We start from the raw sequence: 21,967 nt of genomic DNA on the forward strand, positions 1-21,967 counted from the left end.
GGTAATATGCATAGCTCCGCCGCCCGAACAGTGACGCGCTCCCAGCTGGACAAGAATTACGTCACTATTTTTTGCCCGATCAGCGCATGTGCGGTGCATTGCCACTGTTGTGGTGCCATAGACCAATGCAAATGCCTGCCGCGTGGTGGCACTCAGCAACACACTGCAAAGTCTGTGCCGCTATGACCACTTCCGCTATATCGCACCGCAGGTAGTGTGGACAGTCTGATAGACTAATGGCCACTGTGGCGGGAGAGCAGTGGGGGAGCGTACGATGCGATGCTGTATATGTTACAGTAGCCTCAGAAAACAGAAATCCACTGTGATGAGGTGAGAATACTGACACTTCATTCTTGACATGTTCAGTTTCCCCACTCCCATATCACTTGCACAAATGGCCTATTCAACACAAATAGCAAATTCAGCTTTTAGGAGTACGAAATGAATTTATTTGAAACAGTTTGTACCTGCATTTATATATACAAACACAATCATAAAAAAGTGGAGAATGAAAGCAGGAACTTGTAGCTGTGGTCCAAACTACTCTTAAGTCCAGCGATGATGCTCAAATATCCTTTATAACTTCTTCTAGCTCCTCCTTGCAGTACATATGAAATTTCTTCCCAGGCTCTACCGTTGCAAGCTGTTAAGAGACCGAGAGAACGGTTGTTAATGGGAGGGGAAGAATAAGTGGAAGATGGATTGAGCAGCTGTTGTGAGTGTGATTGATGTCAACAAAAGAATCTCTGCTACGGCCATGCCCCAAATATAGACACTTGTAACCAGAATAGCTCATGGGACCACCCCTTCCCTTAGCAGAAAGGCAGATTTCATTCTGTTCTCTAACAGCATGGAAATTAGAGCAGAGGTTTTCCTATTAGTGAAGTAATCCGAGTTCACTTCCTGAACGGAACTAGGCAGAAAGTTTAATTATGCCGCCTCAGAAATTTAGAAACTGCATTGCTGACCCCTTCTCAGAATGCTAGCTGCAATACTTTTTAAAGTCACTTACCTGGCACAATTATGCAGTTCAGGAAAGTGAAAACACCTTATCTGCATACTTGAGTCACTTCCCTATGGTGTGGATGGTTTATATGCCAGCATTCGGCCATAACAGAGGGTAGAGTTAGGGTAAGTTCACACTGCGCATTGCGTTGCTGCATGTGAATGCACCGCCCGTACAACTGTATGGGCATGTTCACATCACTGCATTGTTACACACCACATCATTGCAATACACTTTCTACATCCAGTTTCTGGATATTGTGTGCATTAACCACTTAAAGACAAGCAGGCGTATTAAAACATCCTGCTGGAGCCTCTTCACGGCTCCAGGACGTTTTTATAAGTTAAGCAGCGCTGCTGTCACTGTGCGCACTCCCACATGTGCGTTCCCGCGTGCGTGCACGTGAGAAAACACAACATAGACAAAATACACCTTTATTTCCAAATATATTGTCACCATACTTTGTACTAGGGACATAATTCAAATCTTGTGATAATCAGGACAAATAGGCAGATAAAATGTGTGGGTTTTATGTACAGTAGCAGTGTTTATATTAAAACTATAGGGGATGAAATTGGAGAAAGTGTATTTTTTCTCCTTGTTTTTCCCTTTAAAATGCATAGAAAATAAAGTAATTACTGAAAACAAATATCAACCCCAAAAAGCCTAATTGGTGGTACAAAGGGGGGAAAAAAAGGGATATAGCTTATTTCATTGTGATTAGTAGTGATTAAGCTATTGGCAAATGAAAGGGATGAGCACTGAAAGGTGAAAATCGCTCTTGTCGGTTTGGGTAAAAACTCCTTTGGGGTGAAGTGGTTAATGAGCATATTATCATAGTATTCTTCATGCTATGAAAATATTATGCCTACATTGCAGAGCAGGCATTACCTTAAAAACTCACAGAGTGTGAACTCAGCCTTAGACCTCAGGAAGGTGTTCAACTACAGTGAATTTTTTTTTTTGAAGGATTGCCCAGTATTTATTTACAAAAGCACTTCTGAATAGCAATTGCTCAGTCCAACAGCCAAAATAGTGTGCAAGTGGGTAGGGAGACCAGCTGGCATCTGTGTATAGATCCTTTCCAATTTTTTTTTTTTTTTTTTTTTTTTTTACAAAATCAAAAGGAAATACTGAGAATACCTCCATGAGGAAATGGACTAGTCCACAAACTGTCAGATTTCTACTACCTACTGTAAGCGAAAAACATTGGGGGAAAAAGTATAGTACATTTGGTATGTATGCATTTTGAATTTTACATTTTTTTTTATGATGGTGGTCATTTAAAGAGAACCAGAGAGGAAGCATCCTCGTGTCTTTTATTACATTTATCAGTGGGAACATAAAAGTAAACACCTACCCTGCTTTTAGTTTCATTCTTATCTGCTTAATTAGTCTATTATCAGCTGTGATAAGAATCCCCGACTGGCTCAGTCTAGGTTTGACCTGGAATCATTACAGCTGAGTCATTCTTCTGTGGAGTCGTTTCAAGCCCAAGCCTGCCACCTCCAGGCTCAGATTTTCTGCTTTGCATACTGAGAGCTGTGATGACATCGGAGGGGCTGCTGCTGCTGAGAGAGAATCTCTGAAACAGGCACGTGTGGCATTATGATCTGTGTGCTCTGTGTGCACTCTGTCTGCATAGATACTGATAATGACTGCAGTATCATTCTTATGAGAGAGACTTCCTACAGGCAGCTGCACATCATACCAAAATGAAAGCACACAGATGAAAGGCTGCAGCCTTTCTCATATAGCCTAGATAGCAGCCTAGTCTCATATAGCCTAGACAGCACACCCAGAACAACTCATAACCCGGAAGGAGAAGGGATATGAGCCGGCGGCCATATTTGATTTTTCCTGGAGCAATAATGGATAAAAAAAAACACTAAAAAAAGCACACCAGAGCGGCGAAATTATCAGGTAGAGCATTTATTCTTTACAAGCTATCGACTGATATGTTTATTTTGTGTGAAACGTTCATCTCTGGTTCCCTTTAATGTCAGAAGGTAAAAAACAGATACTTACCTAAGGAAAGGGAAGGCTCTGGGTCCTAATGAGCCTCCCCGTTCCTCTTAGTCCCTGCATTCCAGCGCTGGATCCCTGTTCAAATATCCTGCCGCAGGTCGGGCGGCTCAGTACTGCACTATGGAGCCGCCCCTTTTCGAGAGCACTCGGAATGCTCTATAGCAGAGTTCCCCAACCCTGTCCTCAAGGGTCACCAATAGTACATGTTTTGCAGAAAACCACAAACATGCACAGGTGAGGTAATTAGTGTCTCAGCAGAGCTGATTAACTACCTCTGTGGATTTCTGCAAAACATGCACTGTTGGTGGGCCTTGAGGACAGGGTTGGGGAACACTGCTCTATAGGACCCAGTGCCTTCCCTCTCATTAGGCAAGTATCCATAAAAAAAAAAAATTGGCTTCAGACTCACTTGAAACCTTTACTCCACAACTCCACTGTAATATAGCAAAAAAAAAAAAAAAAAAAAAAAAAAAAAAACTGACTATGCAGTGTTTTAGTATCAGAATGTCATTTAAGTAAATCAGAGATGGTGTGTGTGGGTCAATTTATACTTACCTGGGGCTTCCTCCAGCCCCATGAGGTGCTTGGAGTCCCTCAACATCCTCCCTGGTCGCTCCATTCTCTCAGAAAACCTCCTGGTAATCAGGCAGACCGTGCTCTCCTGCGCATGTGTGGCTCAGCTGAACATGCACCCCTGTCATGCACTGAAGACCACAACTGGCAGGTGACTAACCTGATTTCTGAAAGAACAGTGGGCAGGGAGGACGTCAACAGACTCCAAGCACGTCATTGGGCTGGAGGAAGCTCTAGGAAAGTATATACACACACACACACTTTAAATATAATCTTTCAACTTACACCTATAAAGGCTTTTACCATTTTTTGGAAACCATAGTAACAGTACACAGCTTGGGGTTATACACAGGGCTATGGAGTCGGTACAAAAATCTTTCGACTCCGACTCCTCAGTTTATGAAACCACGACTCCAACTCTGGGTACCCAAAATGGCCCCGACTCCGACTCCTTAGTCTAATACTTAACAGTGCTGTGGATTTTGTACAAAAATGATAAGACTCCGAGTCCTCAGTATATGAAATCAACGACTCCGACTCCGGGTGCCCAAAATTGCCCAGACTCTGACTCCACAGCCCTGGTTATACATGCCCAGAATTCTATTTATCTCATTGGTTCACAGGTTTGCACAAAGCAGGAAGTACATTCTTTACACAAACCAGGAGGGATTTAACATACGTTTAGGTATGCTGTCTTTGAGGTTATTCACATCAAACACAGAAAGCTACACAAAGCAGTTTGGACAATGAAAAATGCAGAGCTTGAGAATAAACACAGGAATGTCTTTGTAGTACAACTTTTTTTTTCCTTAGGGAAATTGACGATACACTGACTAACCAGTGTTATATTTCAGAAGTGGGATGCTGCGTACAGCCTATGGCTTGAATTCCTGGATATCTGCTTTAACCTATGAGGATAAATGACAAGAGAAATTACCTCAATGTTTGTGGCATTCAACTTTTCTTCCATTACTTGTTTTAAGATGGTGAGTGATGATTTAATTGCCTCTTTCAGTGTCATTGACTAGAAATAAAAAAAAAAAAGAAAATAACGAGAGCTATTATTAAAACAATGTGAAAAGTAAACCTATTCATCAATAACTTATTATTACATTGCATTCCATTAGGGCTCATTCACACTATGCGAGTTGCAGTGAGTTTTGATGCACTGCACAGTGTGCGCTTTACATGGTAACATGAAAGTCATAGACTTTCATTCACACTACAACAGTGAGCTGCTGTGCAGTGCATTTCAAATCATCACGAGTACTTAAAACGCTTAGAAATGCACAACAGCTCACAAACTAATGCATGAGTTTTTATTTATGCATTTTAACTCACTAACTAGTGTGAATGAGCCCTTGATTTTCCATGCAAGTTTCTACTGTTATGAAACTGAACCAATAAAGCCCAGTACATACTGATATTTAATAAGCAGCTAATGGGCTTGATAGGAGTTTCCAATTAGTGTAAACCTGCATCTGAAGTAAACGTTTAATCTCTTCTCCATCAGTGATTGTCATTCTCAATACAGTCGTCCGAACCAATTCACCAGGACAAGTTATTCTTCATGGACAATAGTTGCTGTCTTTTACCACTATTGGGACATTTTTTTAAAAAATGAATCTCGCCGACCGATCGTTTGTTTCGAGCAAATACTGTCAAGTTTCCATGCAAAGCTTTACTTCCAGATATCAGACCGACTCTACAGGGCATTGCCAGGTGTTCATCTAGCAGAACACAAACAGCTCTTCTTAAATCTTTCAAAGCATTTAGCACAAGCTGCAGCTAACACTGGACAACATTAAGTCAGATGCCTGGAATATATTGTCCATCAAGCCTAATAGGTGTGTACTAATCTGCCAACTAGTAGCCACCAGGTCATGTCCCTCAAAATTACCCCACTGGTGATGGAAAAAAGGAAGGGTGACGGGTTAACAGGACAAGCTAGGTAAAGACTGAACCAGCAGATCTAGATAGGCAGGCCACCAGGGAAACCACTGGGTCCCACCAAGGATGGGGGACTGGCAGATCCAGCAGGTGTTGGAACTAGCTGGTCCAGATGGGGGGGGGAACTGGCAGTTCCGACCATATGGTCGGACTGACAAATCTGACAGGCCAGGGAAGTGGGGGGAGACTGGATAGCTGGGGGACTGGCAGGGGGAGCTGAACAGGAGGAATTGGTAGACTGACTGGCAGATAAGAATGATGGGACTGGAGAAACGAGCTGATGGGACTGGCAAGATGGGCTAATAAACTGGTGGACGGGACTGCAAACAGTACTGATGGGACCACTGCGAATGCCAATTCACAAGTCCACTGGCTGAACAGCACTGGAAGATGACCAGAGCAGCTTATTTGTGGATCGCTGGAGAGGTGAGTGTGACAGTGGGGTTACTTATCAATATACAGCAACATATACCGTATATACTAGAATATAAGTGGACCCTGTGTACAAGTCGACCCCCAATATTTGACCCTCAAGGTGGATTTTTTTCAATTATTCAAGTATAAGTCTATATGTAAGCTAGCCAGGTATTTTCCTTCACTATAGGTAGCAAGTATTGTTGCCCCCAGTATAGGCTAGCCAGGTAGGTACCTCCAGTGTAGGTATCAAGGTATGGTTTCCCCCCACATAAGTAGGTAGCCAGTATAGTTGCCCCCCAGCATAGGTAGGTAGCCAGTATAGTTGGCCCCAGCATAATTAGGTAGCCACAGTATAGTTGCTCCCAGCATAGGTAGGAAGCCAGTATAGTTGCCCTCAGCATAGGTAGGCAGCCAGGTATCGTTGCCCCCAGTATAGGAAGGAAGCCAGTATAGTTGCTCCTAGCATAGGTAGGTAGCCAGTATAATATGTCATAACAGGAGACACTAGTATCAACACAAGGGATGCCTGGGAGGAAGATAGAAGCTGCGGGGATCCCAGAAGGTGAGATGTTCGCCTCCATGCCTGCTCTCCCCTCCGCAGCAGCTGTTACCACCGCTGGGCACAGCCTCCTCTCTTCTCCTCCACTCGCGCTGTAACTTCCGCTCCCGAAGTCATGTGACATCCGGAGCTGAAGCTACAAGGGGATAAAATAAAGGGGATAGACCGCACGAGTGAGAGAGGAGAGGAAAAGAGAGGACACTGAGCCCAGCGATGGATGGTGAGTAACCCCCTCTACACATACACACCCCACACCCACACAGGTTGTAAGTCGCAAAATTTAAGACTACTCGAGTATACAGTGGAGGAAATACAGTGGAGGTCATGGAGTGGCCTAGTCAGTCTCCGGACCTTAATCCAATAGAAAACCTATGGAGGGAGCTCAAGCTCAGAGTTGCACAGAGACAGCTTCGAAACCTTAGGGATTTAGAGATGATCTGCAAAGAGGAGTGGACCAACATTCCTCCTAAAATGTGTTCAAACTTGGTCATCAATTACAAGAAACGTTTGACCTCTGTGCTTGCAAACAAGGGTTTTTCCACTAAGTATTAAGTCTTTTATTGTTAGAGGGTTCAAAAACTTATTTCACTCAATGAAATGCAAATCAGTTGCTATCTTTTATTTAAGGTTATTTTTTCGATTTTCCTTTTGATGTGCTATCTGCCACTGTTAAAATAAACCTACCATTGAAATGATACTGTTCTGAGACTTTTCATTTCTTTGTCATTGGACAAACTTACAAAATCAGTGAGGGGTCAAATAATTATTTCCTCCACTGTAAGTTAACACCCCCCACTTTTATACTTTGAGTCAGTCCTAAATTTTGCGACATATAGTCAAGTATATACGGTAGTTATAAGAAGAGTTTCTGATGCTGAAACCAGAATCATTAACATAAAAATGGGTATCCTGAATTATCTATTGTGTTCTACTACTAAATATCATTACAGCTCTCTTTGATTTATGCATGTTATACTGGGTTAAATCCATAATTGACTGTGGGACTACAATGTGTTATATGCCACATTTTAATTATACCTACCTTATGATAAACTTCTTGTAAGGAGCTCTGTGCCCCTTCAGAAGCGGAACCGATGGCCCGGGCATCGCACTGGACAAACGTGCCAGAAGGATCCATGTGGAAACTGCAAGGCATCAGAAGAGTATGAAATATGCTAAACTTGTATCCCAGGACAGGAGAAGCAGGCACATTACATACTGATTGGGAAAACTTACAGCTGAGGCCCCTTCTCATCTGCACCACCAAATAGAAGAGCAACCCCAAATGGCCGGCTCTAAAAGGAGAGAACAATAGAGGTTTCACACACTGCAAAATATCTCCATTGATAGCCAAGGAGACAGACTGACAGTACAAATATAATGTAGACCAGGCACTTATTTTCATCTACAGCACTTGCCATGGCTCCAGGGTCAGCATCCTCCTCCCCAAACTGTAGGGCTAAATTGGAGACAGCCTGTGTGACACTCTCTACAGTCATGGTCTCATTGTAGGTAAACCAGTGATTCTGAAAGGCAAATCAAGTAGCTACATTAGAAACATGTATAAAGTCTGTGCTTTTCTTCAAATCCTGATGACCCATTATTTTAGAAATGGTTCAAATGTACTCACCTGAGTTTCAACTCGAGCTTTATCAATTAACGTCTTTGCATCTGCAATTAACCCACTCATAGCACAGCCTACAGGAAAATAAACACAAAATTAAATCTCATTCCATATTCCTTTTATGATGATACTATTTACCAGACAATTCTGGTAGCAATACTGGTGCATTAACAATACTGGTACTGCTTATAGGAAATTGGTGGACGTGGCAAGGTAGAACATGGCAGCAGCCACTTCACGTTTTTATTAAAAGGCATTTCATGCATATATGCTAGGAAATTTTGCAGCATCTAATAGCTACCGAGTGTAAAATTAGCATGACAACTACAGCCCTGTACATCAGCTAAATTTACAACTTGCATCTATTGAAATTAAGAGTGCTAAAGCCTCAGTGTCAGCTCACATCTTAAAGGGACACTTAAGTTAAACAAAAAAAAAAATGAGTTTTACTCACCTAGGGCTTCCAATAGCCCCCTGTAGCTGTCCGGTGCCCTCACTGTCTCCCTCCAATCCTCCTGGCCCCGCCAGCAGCCACTTCCTATTTCGGTGACAGGAGCTGACAGGCTGGGGACGCGAGTGATTCTTCGCGTTCCCAGACACATTAGCACCCTCTATGCTGCTATATGGTATATGATATATGCTATAGCAGCATAGATGGCGCTATTGTGGCCAGGAACGCGAAGAAATACTCGCGTCCCCAGCCTGTCAGCTCCTGTCACCGAAACAGGAAGTGGCTGCCGGCGGGGCCAGGAGGATCGGAGGGAGATGGCGAGGGCACCGGACAGCTGCAGCGGGCTATTGGAAGCCCCAGGTGAGTAAAACTCATTTTTTTGTTTGACTTAAGTGTCCCTTTAAAGCAAGTCTCCAGTGCATATTATACTCTAAATGGATCCTCTTACAGCATGTGATAATTACCTGTCTTGTCTTTACACACAACCCCCCCAACCCCATATCCCTCCCCAAGCCCACTGACTTCCAGCACGTAGCCTGCCAACTTCTAAAAAACGTCATGATGTTTTTCTATCTCAAGAAGCGAAAACAGCATAGTGTTTTTTAGCAGGGGGCGTGTTACATGCTAGAAGTCAGTGGGCTTGGGGAGGGATTTGTGGGAGGGGGTGGGCAAAGCCAAGGCAGGCAATCATAACATGCTATAAGTAGAGGGCCCATTGAATGAATAATATACACTGGAGATCCTCTTTAAGAACATATAAGTACTCAAAACAAATACATAATGTAACACATTTTAAATGCTCTGTCCTCCTGAATTCTTGCAATTTTAACGTAACCCAAAATGAGAATATGGAGGCTGATGTATGTATTTAATTTTGAACAATACCAATTGCCTGGCTGTCCTGCTGATCCTCTGCCTCTAATACCTTTAGACATAGACCCTGAACATGCATACAGATCAGATGTTTCTGACAAAAATCTAACACGATTAGCTGCATGCTTGTTTCAGGTGTGTGATTCAGGCACTACTGCAGCCAGAATGATCAGCAAAATGCCAGGCAACCAGTATTGTTTAAAAGGAAATAAATATGGCAGCCTCCTTATACCTCTCACTTTAGGTTCCCTTTAAAGTGTTCCTGAGGCAAAATAAAATAAAACACATATTTACATAGGAAGAAGAGGGAAGTCTCTGGACCCTGCAGAGGCTTCTCACGTCGTCCTGGCCCCCACAGTTTCCGCAAGCAGACAAACAGAACTTTACCAACACAAGCTTGTCTGAAAAGTTATTGCAACTGCATTCATCTTCATGTACAAGCATCGCCATACTTTGCCTGCGCAAGTACAAGAAGAGGAGTGTCACTGTTGAACATCCAGAGGGTCCACAGCCGTGATGGCAGGGGCGAGGGGTTACTTACCTAGGTTTATGTTTGTCTTGGATTTACATTAGACAAATAGACAAGACAAATAACATTTATATTGCGCTTTTCTCCTTGCGGACTCAAAGCGCCAGAGCAGAGCAGCAGCCACTAGGGCGCGCTCTATTGGCAGTAGCAGTGTTAGGGAGACTTGCCAAAGGTCTCCTACTGAATTAGTGCTGGCTTACTGAACAGGCAGAGACGAGATTCGAACCCTGGTCTCCTGGGTCAGAGGCAGAGCCCTTAACCATCACACCATCAGCCATCATGTAACCAATACATTAAGTATTGGTTACATGATAAATAATCAAGCATGAGCATAGGAAGTGTGAAAAGCTTTGCTACAGGAAATGGTGAGAAATCTCATCAACTGTGATACATAAAGGATTTTCCAGGGATGAGGAACAAGAGTGAGAATCCAAACATGGTCTGAATTGATTACAAATTGTCCTCTATAAGGTGGCAAGGGTATGCAGCGCTCTTGTGACTTATACAAGAGCACAGTGATGCTTTTATTCAAATGAAAACCTCTCACAACAGGTGTATACATGCATCTACAATAACAACTGATATTTCTCCAAGTTCTCAGTAATCCTCACTATTGACCAACAGGACACAGGTAAGATGAAGGAGAAAAGGAGATCGGCACTAGATGTGACTGGCAGTTAAAGAGAGTCTGAAGCGTTTTGTTTTTTTAATCATCTCTTTTAATTGAGCAGCCATCTTCTGCATTAAGATCCAAGCTGATTCGCCGCATTCCCGCAGCAGAACGAGGAATTTATGTTCCTAAAATACCCAGGCAAATTCCATGACTTTTGAAGTCACAGATTCTGCTGTCCGGGAGAGGCAGAGCTGTGTGCAGTAGCTCTGCCTCTTATTCAGTCAATCTCTGCCTCTCCAGCACCTCTCAGAGAAAGAAGACTGAAAGGGGCGGGAAGAGGCAGAGATTGAGTGGACAAGAGGCAGAGCTACTGCGCACAGCTCTGCCTCTTCCTGGAAGCAATATTCTGCAATCACAGAATCTTGCTGGGGTATTTCAGGGGCATAAAAACCTTTTTCTGCCACGGGGATGCAGCAAATCAGCTTAAATCTAAATGCTGAAGCTGACAGCTCAATAAAAAGCAATTAAAAAAACGCTTCAAAACTCTCTTTAAGGAGTAGAAGGTGCATGAACTGTGTCTCCAGGTATAGAATAGTCCAAGCGGTGGAATGGAAGGCAGTTCAACTGTGTGTATATGGTTGCCTCTGACGAAGCAGGGTTGCCCTGCGAAAAAGCTGTCAGGCCAATTTTATTTTAATTTATGCTGGTTGTGTGAAGGGGGAGTAAAGGTAATAATTTGAACTGGTGCTCGGACTTCTGCCTTTCCTTCCACCACTAGGACACAGGTAAGGGTTGCAAGATTTGCCACCTAACTTGTTCTCTTCAGTCCAGTCAGGTTTACAGCCAGTCTAGTATAAACTTACCTGGCAAATCAGTTGTTTTAACATTTTGAACAACATTGGCCTCACCTATATGAGCATCTATTTCTACAATCTTCTCTATGCTGGCAGGCTCCATTAATGGCGATGTGATCCTCTTCTCAACAGCTAGACATACTCCTTCAGACGTCTGGATACCTATTGCTGTAGAACCAAGCTTGAAAAAAACAATTAGAAAAATAAGTTGTTAATACTTTCTTTTTTTCTTTATTCTCGTAGCACAGCAAGTTTCATGACCATGATTATTGTTTCAATGTTAGTGTCAGCTATGCTATGCTACAAAGGACTGATGTGTAGACTGAGTGGCATGTTATTTTTATAAAAAGTGGCTGTATTTGTGAAGATGTGATGTCGTAAAAGGCTGTTTTTCTATCTTGTCACAATAAAAAGATTTAAAAACAAACAAAATTCACATTTAGTACAGTACTTAAACTGAACAGCTTCTGAGCTGCTTTAACAAAAAGATATATCAAATGAACCTGCCCATAAAGTGATGTAGGGAGATGTAGTCCATCAATGTGACTGCGTCTTCAGACCAGGACATGTAGTCACCAAATTGGACTAAATCTCTCGGCATGCATAACAGTGGTATGAGAGTGTACCTGCAATGTTTGTTCATAGTATTCAAAAATCTGTCGGCTCTCATACTGCAGAGGTAATTAAATTGGGTAATCAAAATTAATTTCATAAACTTTGACAGAGCTGCTCAGATCCCTTTAACCCCTTTTATGCCATGGTTTTGCTCCTAAACTGTACCTCCAGTGGCCTAGCAAGTTTTGCAAAGAAAAATACCCACAGGCTCAAATGAGTGCTAAAAGCCGGTATCTTTATTGTATACAATAGACATGAGAACACAAATCACCCACAGGAACAACTGATGTACGTCAGGCTTACAATCCACCCCAGTGTTCTCCCCAGGCTCTTTTAGCCGGGTGCTCCACCCGGCTAGATTTGGTGACCACCCGGCTGTCATTGGCTCACCTCCTCACCTCCTGCTATGCTGTAAGCAGAGTTGCCCTGCATTTTCATCTCGACCCACCCGGCTACTTTTTCATGCCACCCGGCTACTATTTCATGCCACCCGGCTGGGAAAAAATTCTGGGGAGAACACTGCACCCCCTAGTCATAGTCGTTCCCCCCCCCCCCTCCCCCCCCCCCCAATAAAAAAAAAAAAATAAACACACTCCTAGAGATGCAGATAATTTCAACTTACATGCAAATGTAATACAAACCATATGCAGTTGAAAACTGGACTAATCAAATGTATTTAGTGCCAACAGTTGTTTTATGTATACTTTTAAATATATTAAAACTTTTTTTATTTATTGTATTGTTTGAAAAACTAAAACTAAACCTGAATACATTTAAATTTTTCTAAAAAAAAAACAGAAAAAACACTAACAGGGCTCTGCTACATCAAGAAAATCAATTTACTCAATCAAAATCAAAAAAAAAAAAAAAAAAGCACATTTGATTTTTATTTTTTTACACAACTATTTTTATTGATTTTTTTTTTAAAGCATGACTTGCTAGGCCACCAGGGATAATGAATGATATGCAAATTATTTCTCCTTGCATTCAAATTTGTTATTCCTTTTCTTCTTCCACCAGGGGCAGATACAATACTATGTAACAAATGTCTATATATGATGCATTCTCAGGGGTGACACTTGTATTTCAGTTTTGTGCACACGTTTTCTGCACACCTTAGCACACCTCTTATTTCTATTTTCACTTTTTCTCCTAGGAGATAATTTTTCATCCTCTGTTTAAAAATAGCTTTTCAAAACTCTGCAATTGAGAAAGTACCAAAAATTATTCAGTGTATGAAAGGCTTGAAAGGCATATTGAAAGGTATTTTACTGATAAAGTAGTGAATATCACCTAGGAGTAAACTTAAGAGAATAAGTGAATTGAATAAGGGCTCATGTGCGTTTGTATAGAGAGAAAAAAACAGGGCTGTGGAATCGGAGTAATTTCGGGTACCTGGAGTCAGAGGTTTCATAAAATGAGGAGTTGGAGGTTTCAACAGCCCTGGAAAAAAGTGTGCATTTTTTCACAGCAGATAATGTAATTGATAGAAACAAACGCACAAAACTTGCAGAATTATGCTGCAGAATGTCAGTTTTTTTCTGCATGTGTAACACACATTCAAGTGTAAATTAGCCCACTGATTAACATGAGTTCTGAGTTTAAATGCAGTTTTCTGTGCAGAAAACACACAGGAAAACTGACAAGTGTGACCCCTGCCTCTGTGGTAAAGAAGTAGACAAAGATGTGAAACACAGAAGTACACTCTGGAGCAATTCCTGGTTTACAGCTGCAGGTAAGTGCTGCTATCTCACCTACTTCTGCTCTGGCTAAGCTGAACCCTTCCTGCCACTCCATCACCACTCATCCATCCCCATGAGAAGGTAAGCAGGGACAGCAGTGTGAGGACTGGCAGTGGGATTTGCAGCTATGGGGCAGTACTTAGGGCGGTTAATAGGGTGATCAGGTAGGTAAAGAATCACCCAGATCATCCCTTGGCTGGAAGAGGACCTGATCCAGACTCTTCTTTACCATAGCCTCTTCTTGGAGTAGGACACAGGAATCGCTAAAGTTCCCTCTGATGTGGCCCATTTATAAAGCAGTGGTGATCTGGTAACAAATTGCCACTCCTTTTGTCAACAGATTTTCCCTATTAAGACCACTTAATTTATAGAAGAGCAATTTGACTAAAAGGTTCTCATACATTGGCATATGGCCAGCGGATTCAACCATCAGATAGATCCCTCTCTGATCGTATCTGATCAGAGAGTGATCTATTGCTGCCAGTTTACTGGACACAAATTTCTGCGCAGCTGCCTCTGCCTACTGGACCCCCCAGGTCTCCACCATGTGTAATGTGTTCCCACTGGGCCTGTGGAGAGTGTGGAAGTGGTGTCTAAACTCACCAGTCCACTGGTGCGTCTCCTCCAGTATTGCGTGCCTTCTCTCCATCCGGGCACCTGTGCCCTGTGACCAGGGCTATGGAGTCGTTACAAAAAGCATCTGACTCAAACTCCAGTTTATGAAACCTCCAACTCCAGGTACCCAAAATTGCTTCTACTCCTCGACAATGACTTCTTAGTCTAATTTTTACAAAGGCTATGGATTTGGTTAAAAATTATCTGACTCTGACTCCTTAGTTTATTGAAACCACCAACTCCGACTTCACAGCCCTGCCTGTGACCTACAGGCAAGTATGTGGTCACGCACGTGGCATGGGGTATAGGCACCCCTAGCTGTGATGGAGAGAAGAAACGTGATACTGGAGGAGACCCACCAGTGGACAGGCAGCTTCCATACTTACTGCAGGGGGTACACAGGGGGGGGGGGGAGGGGTAGCTAGGGGACTGTCTGTTGTTGGGATATTAACCTACAGCAGTGCACCCCAACAAGTCCTTTCAAGCAACATCTTGTCAGCATGCCAGATCAATTACAATTATGATCAGGCAGCCACATTGCAGAATCAATCTCTGGAAGATTCAAACATTATGATCAAATCTGCCAAGTACCGATCATGCAAATCGAGTAATGTATGGCACCATAAGGGTGGCAATACACTTTACAATCTTGATTGTACAGAATAACAAGGCTAAGTAGTATAAGTAGCTGTGGCTTTCTGTGGGGAAAACATAAACAGAAAACATTTATCACACAAAAGTTTCCTGTACCACATGCTAAAAAACAATCCAGCATCAACCTCCTTTCCACATACCCGCGGGCTTGTGCCAGCCTGTTGTAAAGTAGCCGCCGGGGTATCCTGTGCTGCTGTGTTGGAGGATTGCATCTGCTCCATGTTGCAGCGTGAGCGGCGTTCCTTGTGCGCCCAAGCGCGGCATCTATAGCCGCACTTCCTGGTTTCGGACGCCGCCCTCCCGTCCTGCACCAGCCGCTGGAAACGGAAATGACGTCACACGCCCGACGGCTCCCCGTGAGATCAGCTCTCGGCTAACTTTCCTCCGGCTGCGCACTTCACTGCTCGCCCTAAGGCGGTTATGGCGCGGCTTCTCCTCCCGAGAGTGTTAGGAGACCAGGTAAACTTCCCCTTTCCGTCTCCCACCAGGTCGAAACATCAGTTACCAGCCCCAACCATCATAAGGCAATAAACCCTAGCTAAGACATGGGTGCCACAGGCAAAACCCCCATATCAGCCAAAATAATAAACTGCTAACTAGTCAGGCGTCCAGCATGAATAGGAAACAACAAAAAACTGAGGATGAGAGGGAGGAGGGGTCCATTTATGGGCTCGTATCTAATTAACATTAGAATTTATTTCAGGTGTTTCCAGCGTGACAGGAGACAGCAATGTCTCAGCAGCAGCCGTCCTGAAGGACGATGGGAGAAAGATTGGTTACACGTGGGTAAGCTCTTGTACTGCATGAAAGTCGTATAATTGAACAACCAAAGTTGTATGGTTAAGGGCCAGACAGTATGATGACAATCAATGCCTTGCTTCTCTATCAAAATCACCCAAATGTCATAACCAGCAGCAAAAATCTGAATGGAGTCTCAAACTGAAGAATCAGATTGCACTGAGGAAGTGGAAACAAATATCAGCCAAGTAGTGACTGCAAAGTCATGGCCTTATGTTCATTTGCGATCTCCAGGTAATGCTCCTCCAGCGCTTTTCTCCGTACATTCACCCAGAGCCACATTCACAAATAAACAGCTGGTTGCCTGTTAGAGAGCCGTGCTGGAAGTACATTGCCCAAACACTACAGCCCAGGTTCACTAGGCTGCAAGTCTGTTCTGAGGCCCAGGACCATGGAGAGCTCCATCTAACCATAAACATCAACTTCTGAAAGTGGCACTTTGTGCTAAAACTAGCCCTACTCCACAGAGCCAAATTAATCCATGCCATGCACTGATGAGGATCAAACAATCCGAAACAGTCTGTATGCATGTTGGATTATTATGGCTCTGTACAAATTAACAAGCTGACACATCATTGCATTCCAGCGGTTCTGGAGGTGTGTTTAGCTTCTAAGGGTACAATGGTTAATTTGCATATATTCAGCAGTGTTGCTCTGGGAGACATCTCAAGCTCACTCCAACCTGAATTATCGCAAATTCTTTCTGTTTTAGGAAAGCAAACTTTTGTTTTTCTTAACATCTTAGTAAGGGGGCTTTTAGGACCATTGTAGTCCCTTACACACTCCAATGAGTTCTGGGTCACCATGAGCTTGCTGGTTAGTCTGTGCTAAAACTAGAGAACACTATTTGGCCATCTATAACTTAGTGATCAATCAGCTTGCCCTTTTAAGCCTCATCTACACAGTACAATTTTCAATCAGATATACAGATTTGTTAGATAGACCTAATAAGAAATTGCATCTTGTGTAGACGTCGAAATTGTTTCAAATCAATTTTGCGATAGATTTTGCTTTGATAAGTACCCAAAATCTATTGCAAAATCGAATGCAATCCGATTGGACCAGTTGGACATTATCTAACAAATCTCAGTCTACTAGATCCAATCTGACGGAAAATTGTATTGTGTAGATGAGGCTTTAGGGCCCATTTCCACTACATACAGATTTGCAGTGTTTATCCACTTGTGAGTTGCACGGGGACATGCTGCCTATTTTTATAGTCGCTTGTCATCCAGATAACACTTCACTCTGGGCGTAATGTTGCAGATTTCTGCAGCACACAGCCAAATCCCTTAGCTGTGCATGGCAGCCAATAGGGCTGCGGCTAGTGGAAATGGGCCCTTATAAATATGCGTCAGAAAAACAGTAAGGCCCGGTTCACACTTGCGTTCCGGGTCCGGTTTCCCCGGACCCGGAACGCACTGTATACAGGGCTGTGGAGTCGGTCCAAAAATCCACCGACTCCGACTCCTCAGTTTATCATTTCACCGACTCCGACTCCACGACTCCGACTCCTCTAATTTGTATATTACAATTTTGTTGATTTCAAGTATGTAACATGAAATTCGTCTCTTAACTGCCAACGCTTAGGAATTTTACAAGACAACTGAAGTGAGAAGGATATGTAGACTACTATATTTATTCCCTTTAGACTAAAACTAGTCCTGTGGTAAGAGTACTTGTAAAAGGTACAAACCGGAACAAAGAACATCTATCAGGCCCTAGGCAATGTAAGTGTGGGTACATGTAAGAATGATGTGCAGGTACTCTGCAGGGGAATGAGGAGATTGTAAACAGACAACACCTCTGTGTTCAATGTGCACAGCATTCTCAGTGGATTCCCTGCAGCTCTGTGGGGAGTGCATATGTAGAGTATAGTACTACTGTGTAACAAAGTAAACCTGAGACAGATGAAATTAAAGTTTTATACATACCTGGGGCTTCCTCCAGGCGCCTGCAGGATAATCAGTCCCTCGTTGTCCTCCTCCGCCACCTGGATCTTCTGCTATGAGTCCAGGTACTTGAGCCAGTCAGGCGTAGTGCGCATGCACACACTCCGCCGCCAGGAGCATACTACACCTGTGCAGCACTATTGCGCAGGTGCAGAATGTTCCTGGCTGTGGGAGCGGCATGCGGCTGGACAGCGCTAACTGGCTGAATTACCAGGACTCATAGCAGAAGATCCGGGTGGTGGAGGACAGCGAGGGACGGATTAGCCTGAAGGGGGCTGGAGGAAGCCCCAGGTATGTATAAAACTTTACTTTTCATCTGTCTCAGGTACCCTTTAATTTGTAGTCATCAAACCAAATTTTAACAACATATCAAATTATTTGATTTCATCAGCAAAGGGAGTGCATACATTTGCATAAATCAGCATCAATGCAGATTTATTTCCATCTCGTTGATCATCTCTATTAGTGACACAGCTACACATCAGGCTTTATTCTTACAGCATAGATGTTATTTAGTATATATAAGAGATTCCTGTGTACACATCATATACAGTCACAATCAGATATGTATATCTGACCTTAAAAATACGGGGACTGCTTTATTGAAGCAGCACAAGTAACTAATTTTGATTGGTTTATTTCATTTTTGTGGACTAAGCACAGCTATTACTGTATATATATATACATTATTTTTAATGACTATTATCTGAGAAATAGAACATTTTATCATATTTTCTATTTTAAGTACAGTTACAAATTCATTAAGAGTCGGAGTCGGAGTCAGTGCATTTTTTCCCGACTCCGACTCCAGGCACCCAAAATTGCCCGACTCCACGACTCCGACTCCACAACCCTGACTGTATACTGTACAAACGGACCCGGATATGAATGGATACATTGTTATTCAATGTATCCATTCACACCCGTCCGTCTGTCAGGATCCGGATACGGTCCGGGCTGCGTTCAGGATTTTTCCAACATGCAGCATTTTTCCGGAACGCAGCTCCGGCCGCCGCACCTGACCCTTTTCCCCGCACCATAGGAAGTGATGAGAAACAGAAGTTTCTCACACTGGCAATAGGAACGGGTGCCGAACTGATACTTTTTTGTCCGCAACCTGACCGGATCCTGAGGGATCCGTACGGCCCCAGTACGGGACCCGGACGTACGGCCCGGTTTCACACAAAACGCAAGTGTGAACCGGGCCTAATAACAGACGGATAAGGGGTGATTCCTGGCAGACACACCTAATATTTAAATATTTCATAATTCATAATACAATATTGAAAAAGAATCTGAACTAGAACTTCTTTTAAGCTTTTGGATTTTAGTGTGGCCACTTGGAAACCATAGTGCTTTATGTTTTGTTTTTTACATAAAAAGACGTTTGACTAGAGATATTAAATAAGTAAACAACATGCGGAAAAATTTGCCGTTGGAATACAATGAAGCTCTGCCAGCAGAAATCCCCTAGAACCCAAAGATGGATCCATGTTATTCTAATAACTAGATGCGCTTTCACTTTCTGTTAGACAAGTTGCAATGCTGACAATGCATGAGAGCTGTCCCATTACCTTTATTGCTTCAATGGCATATTCGACTTGAAACAGCCTGCCTTCCGGAGAGAACGTGTTAACCCCCCTAAAGAGAACAGAAAACAGTTTGTTTATAAGCTGATAATGCAAATCAGAAGTAGCTACACACATCCTACACATAAGCATAGCTGCACGCTCTCTATCCTCTCAATGCAGAAAAAGCCAAACTGAATATGCAAAAGGGTTCATCCAACGAATCAGCAACATCCCATTCAGTGCAAGAACCGAATAAATCCTCCGATCTCATCTAACCTATTTTAATGTTTCTGACATATTTCTGCGATACTGAGTCCCTCTCATATGAATCAGCATCAGTAGTGGCAGCGCTATGTATAGTGACCGCTTCTCTCTCACCTGTCATACTCTGAGCGTGTGAGAAACATGACGGCCGCCTGCAATTCCCCGCACAATCACCACAGCTACTGCTAAGTCACCGGGCCTAACTGTGCCGGGGGAAGAGAGCACACCGGACGTGACGTCTGCCGCCAGAGAGCAGGAAGTGGGTAGAGATTGGGCACACTATTGTGCAGCGTGTAGGATGACATGGCTAGTATACAGTAATGATGAGAAAGAAGACGCGATTGGTCGCAGTCTGTGGGGTTTAGCAAAACACCAGGACAGCGCTGCTTATCTTATTACATTTTCTCTAGTCTAGTGTTTTTCATTATGCGACATGTAACAGCAAAACGTTTGTCACTTTTAAACGTTTAAATAAAAAAATATATACATACATACATACATCTAAAGCTATGCCCCCATTCAATTTATCGCCTTTTGAGTTTTATCTAACGTGGTATTTTGACATCCAATCAATAAAATGTCCAAAGCACTGAATAATATTGATGGGTACTTATCCGTTAGCCGGGCGCATCCGGCAGGTGGTGCTAATTACTATTCCCCCTCCAGGCCGACATGGATAGTAGGGAAAGTTGTAACTCTGGTGGAGTTTTGTCGCCACCTAGAGGATGCGCCCGGCTAACGGATAAGTACCTATTGATGTTACTTTGGTACTTATCCCTTAGCCGGGCGCATCCGGCAGGTGGCGCTAATTACTATTCCTCCTCCAGGCCGACATGGATAGTAGGGAAAGATGTAACTCTGGTGGAGTTTTGTCGCCACCTAGAGGATGCGCCCGGCTAACGGATAAGTACCGTTACTTTTTCATCTGCATTTTGGTTCTTTTTCAACGGCAAGGTGCTGAATTTTTTTTAAAGTGAACCTGTAGGGGAAAAAGTGCTTCCCTCTGGAGGGGAAGCCTCTGGATCCCGGAAAGGCAAAGGAAAATTGTTACTTACCTACCGGTAATTTTCCTTTCCCGATGTTTACATGTCGTCACACTTGGGCCCACTCTACCCCATAGGACCGTATGTTATAAATTTTAGCTAACCGAGCCACCTCTCCAGTCTATGTAAGCCTCGGTCACTGAAGCCCATAGAAGGGAGGGGTCGTGTGACGACATGTAAGCATCGGGAAAGGAAAATTACCGGTAGGTAAGTAACAATTTTCCGTTGCCTTTCCAGGATCCAGAGGCTTCCCCTCCAGAGGGAAGCACATTTTCCCCTACAGGTTCACTTAAAAAAAAAATCATATAAAACCCACAGCCAGAGTATGGAGTAGCACTCTTTTCTGTCTTGCTACCTGTCCCTGCAGGCTTAAACCTTTATATAATCCATTTCTGTTCTGATATGATGTATGCTGTACATAGGTAGTCTAGAAGATGTAACGTCGTCTAGAAAGAAGATAACTGACTAACATTTAGGAGGAATGTTAGTCAAGAGCTTGTAACGCAACGGACTTAAACAGAAGAATTTGCTTTGCTAAGATATGACGAACTGTATCTGTATATCTGTGTAGTGAATAAACTCCTTGTATATTGAAGACGCCTGAGAACAGTCTATCTCCAATAATGCTTGCTGTATTGAGAGTCAAGTTATCTCACAGTCTGTGAGGTGCAACTCTAAGAAGTTACTGGTGTCGAAGCAAAAAGGTGATTTATAACAGTAGGTAAGTAACAATTTTCCGTTTTCCCTATGCTTCATGTCGTCACACTTGGGACTTAACTAGGAAGAAGAAATGAAGGGAGGGAGACAATAATTGCTGTGCAAAAACAATAGTTTACTTAAAGGAATACTATCGATTGAAACGACTTTTTTTTTTAATACTCTATATTAGTGTACACATTACCACTAGTGCTAGGGGCACTTTATTTATTCACCCAGGTCTCTCTCTCGCTATCCCTGCTTAAAAATTCATTTCTCACACAGCTCATAGTAGTTTGGGTCACCCTGAGCTGCTTGGTTACTCTTGTCACACAGCTCACACATATATTTCACTGTGTCACTCACAGCATGCAGGAGTCGTGAGGAGAAATAGGCTGATCTGAGGTGGTAACAGGTAACTAAATGAGCTGTAATATTGCTGGAATATAACTAGCTATAACAATAGTCTGTGTTTACACTCAGACTGGTTGCCTGCTTGTGGTGATTCACTCCAGGCTGCATCCACTTTACAAGCTGCTG

General features: G+C 43.1%; 1 protein-coding gene across 1 annotated transcript; it reads right to left on the reverse strand.

The window, feature by feature from the left end:
* Positions 1 to 426: 426 nt before the first annotated feature.
* On the reverse strand, positions 427 to 19,928 carry PSMA5 (proteasome 20S subunit alpha 5). Its single transcript, XM_068265535.1, has 9 exons — positions 19,803 to 19,928; positions 19,428 to 19,494; positions 11,532 to 11,658; positions 8,164 to 8,231; positions 7,952 to 8,059; positions 7,770 to 7,828; positions 7,576 to 7,678; positions 4,545 to 4,631; positions 427 to 643 (listed from the first exon to the last, which is right to left on the reverse strand). Exons 1-9 carry the CDS (start codon positions 19,829 to 19,831, stop codon positions 566 to 568), a joined length of 726 nt encoding a protein of 241 aa, XP_068121636.1. The 5' UTR covers positions 19,832 to 19,928; the 3' UTR covers positions 427 to 565.
* Between the last annotated feature and the right edge of the window lie 2,039 nt (positions 19,929 to 21,967).

The sequence above is a fragment of the Hyperolius riggenbachi genome, chromosome 2 (genome assembly GCF_040937935.1).
Source record: "Hyperolius riggenbachi isolate aHypRig1 chromosome 2, aHypRig1.pri, whole genome shotgun sequence".
NCBI lineage: Eukaryota > Metazoa > Chordata > Amphibia > Anura > Hyperoliidae > Hyperolius > Hyperolius riggenbachi.

Excerpts from the sequence above, each read along its gene's own strand:
- PSMA5 (XM_068265535.1), bottom strand. The coding sequence starts at position 19,831 with ATGTTTCTCACACGCTCAGAGTATGACAG. Across the intron at positions 19,495-19,802 it reads ACACGCTCAGAGTATGACAG|GGGGGTTAACACGTTCTCTC; the intron begins GTGAGAGAGAAG and ends TGTTCTCTTTAG. Across the intron at positions 8,232-11,531 it reads AGAAATAGATGCTCATATAG|GCTGTGCTATGAGTGGGTTA; the intron begins GTGAGGCCAATG and ends ATTTTCCTGTAG.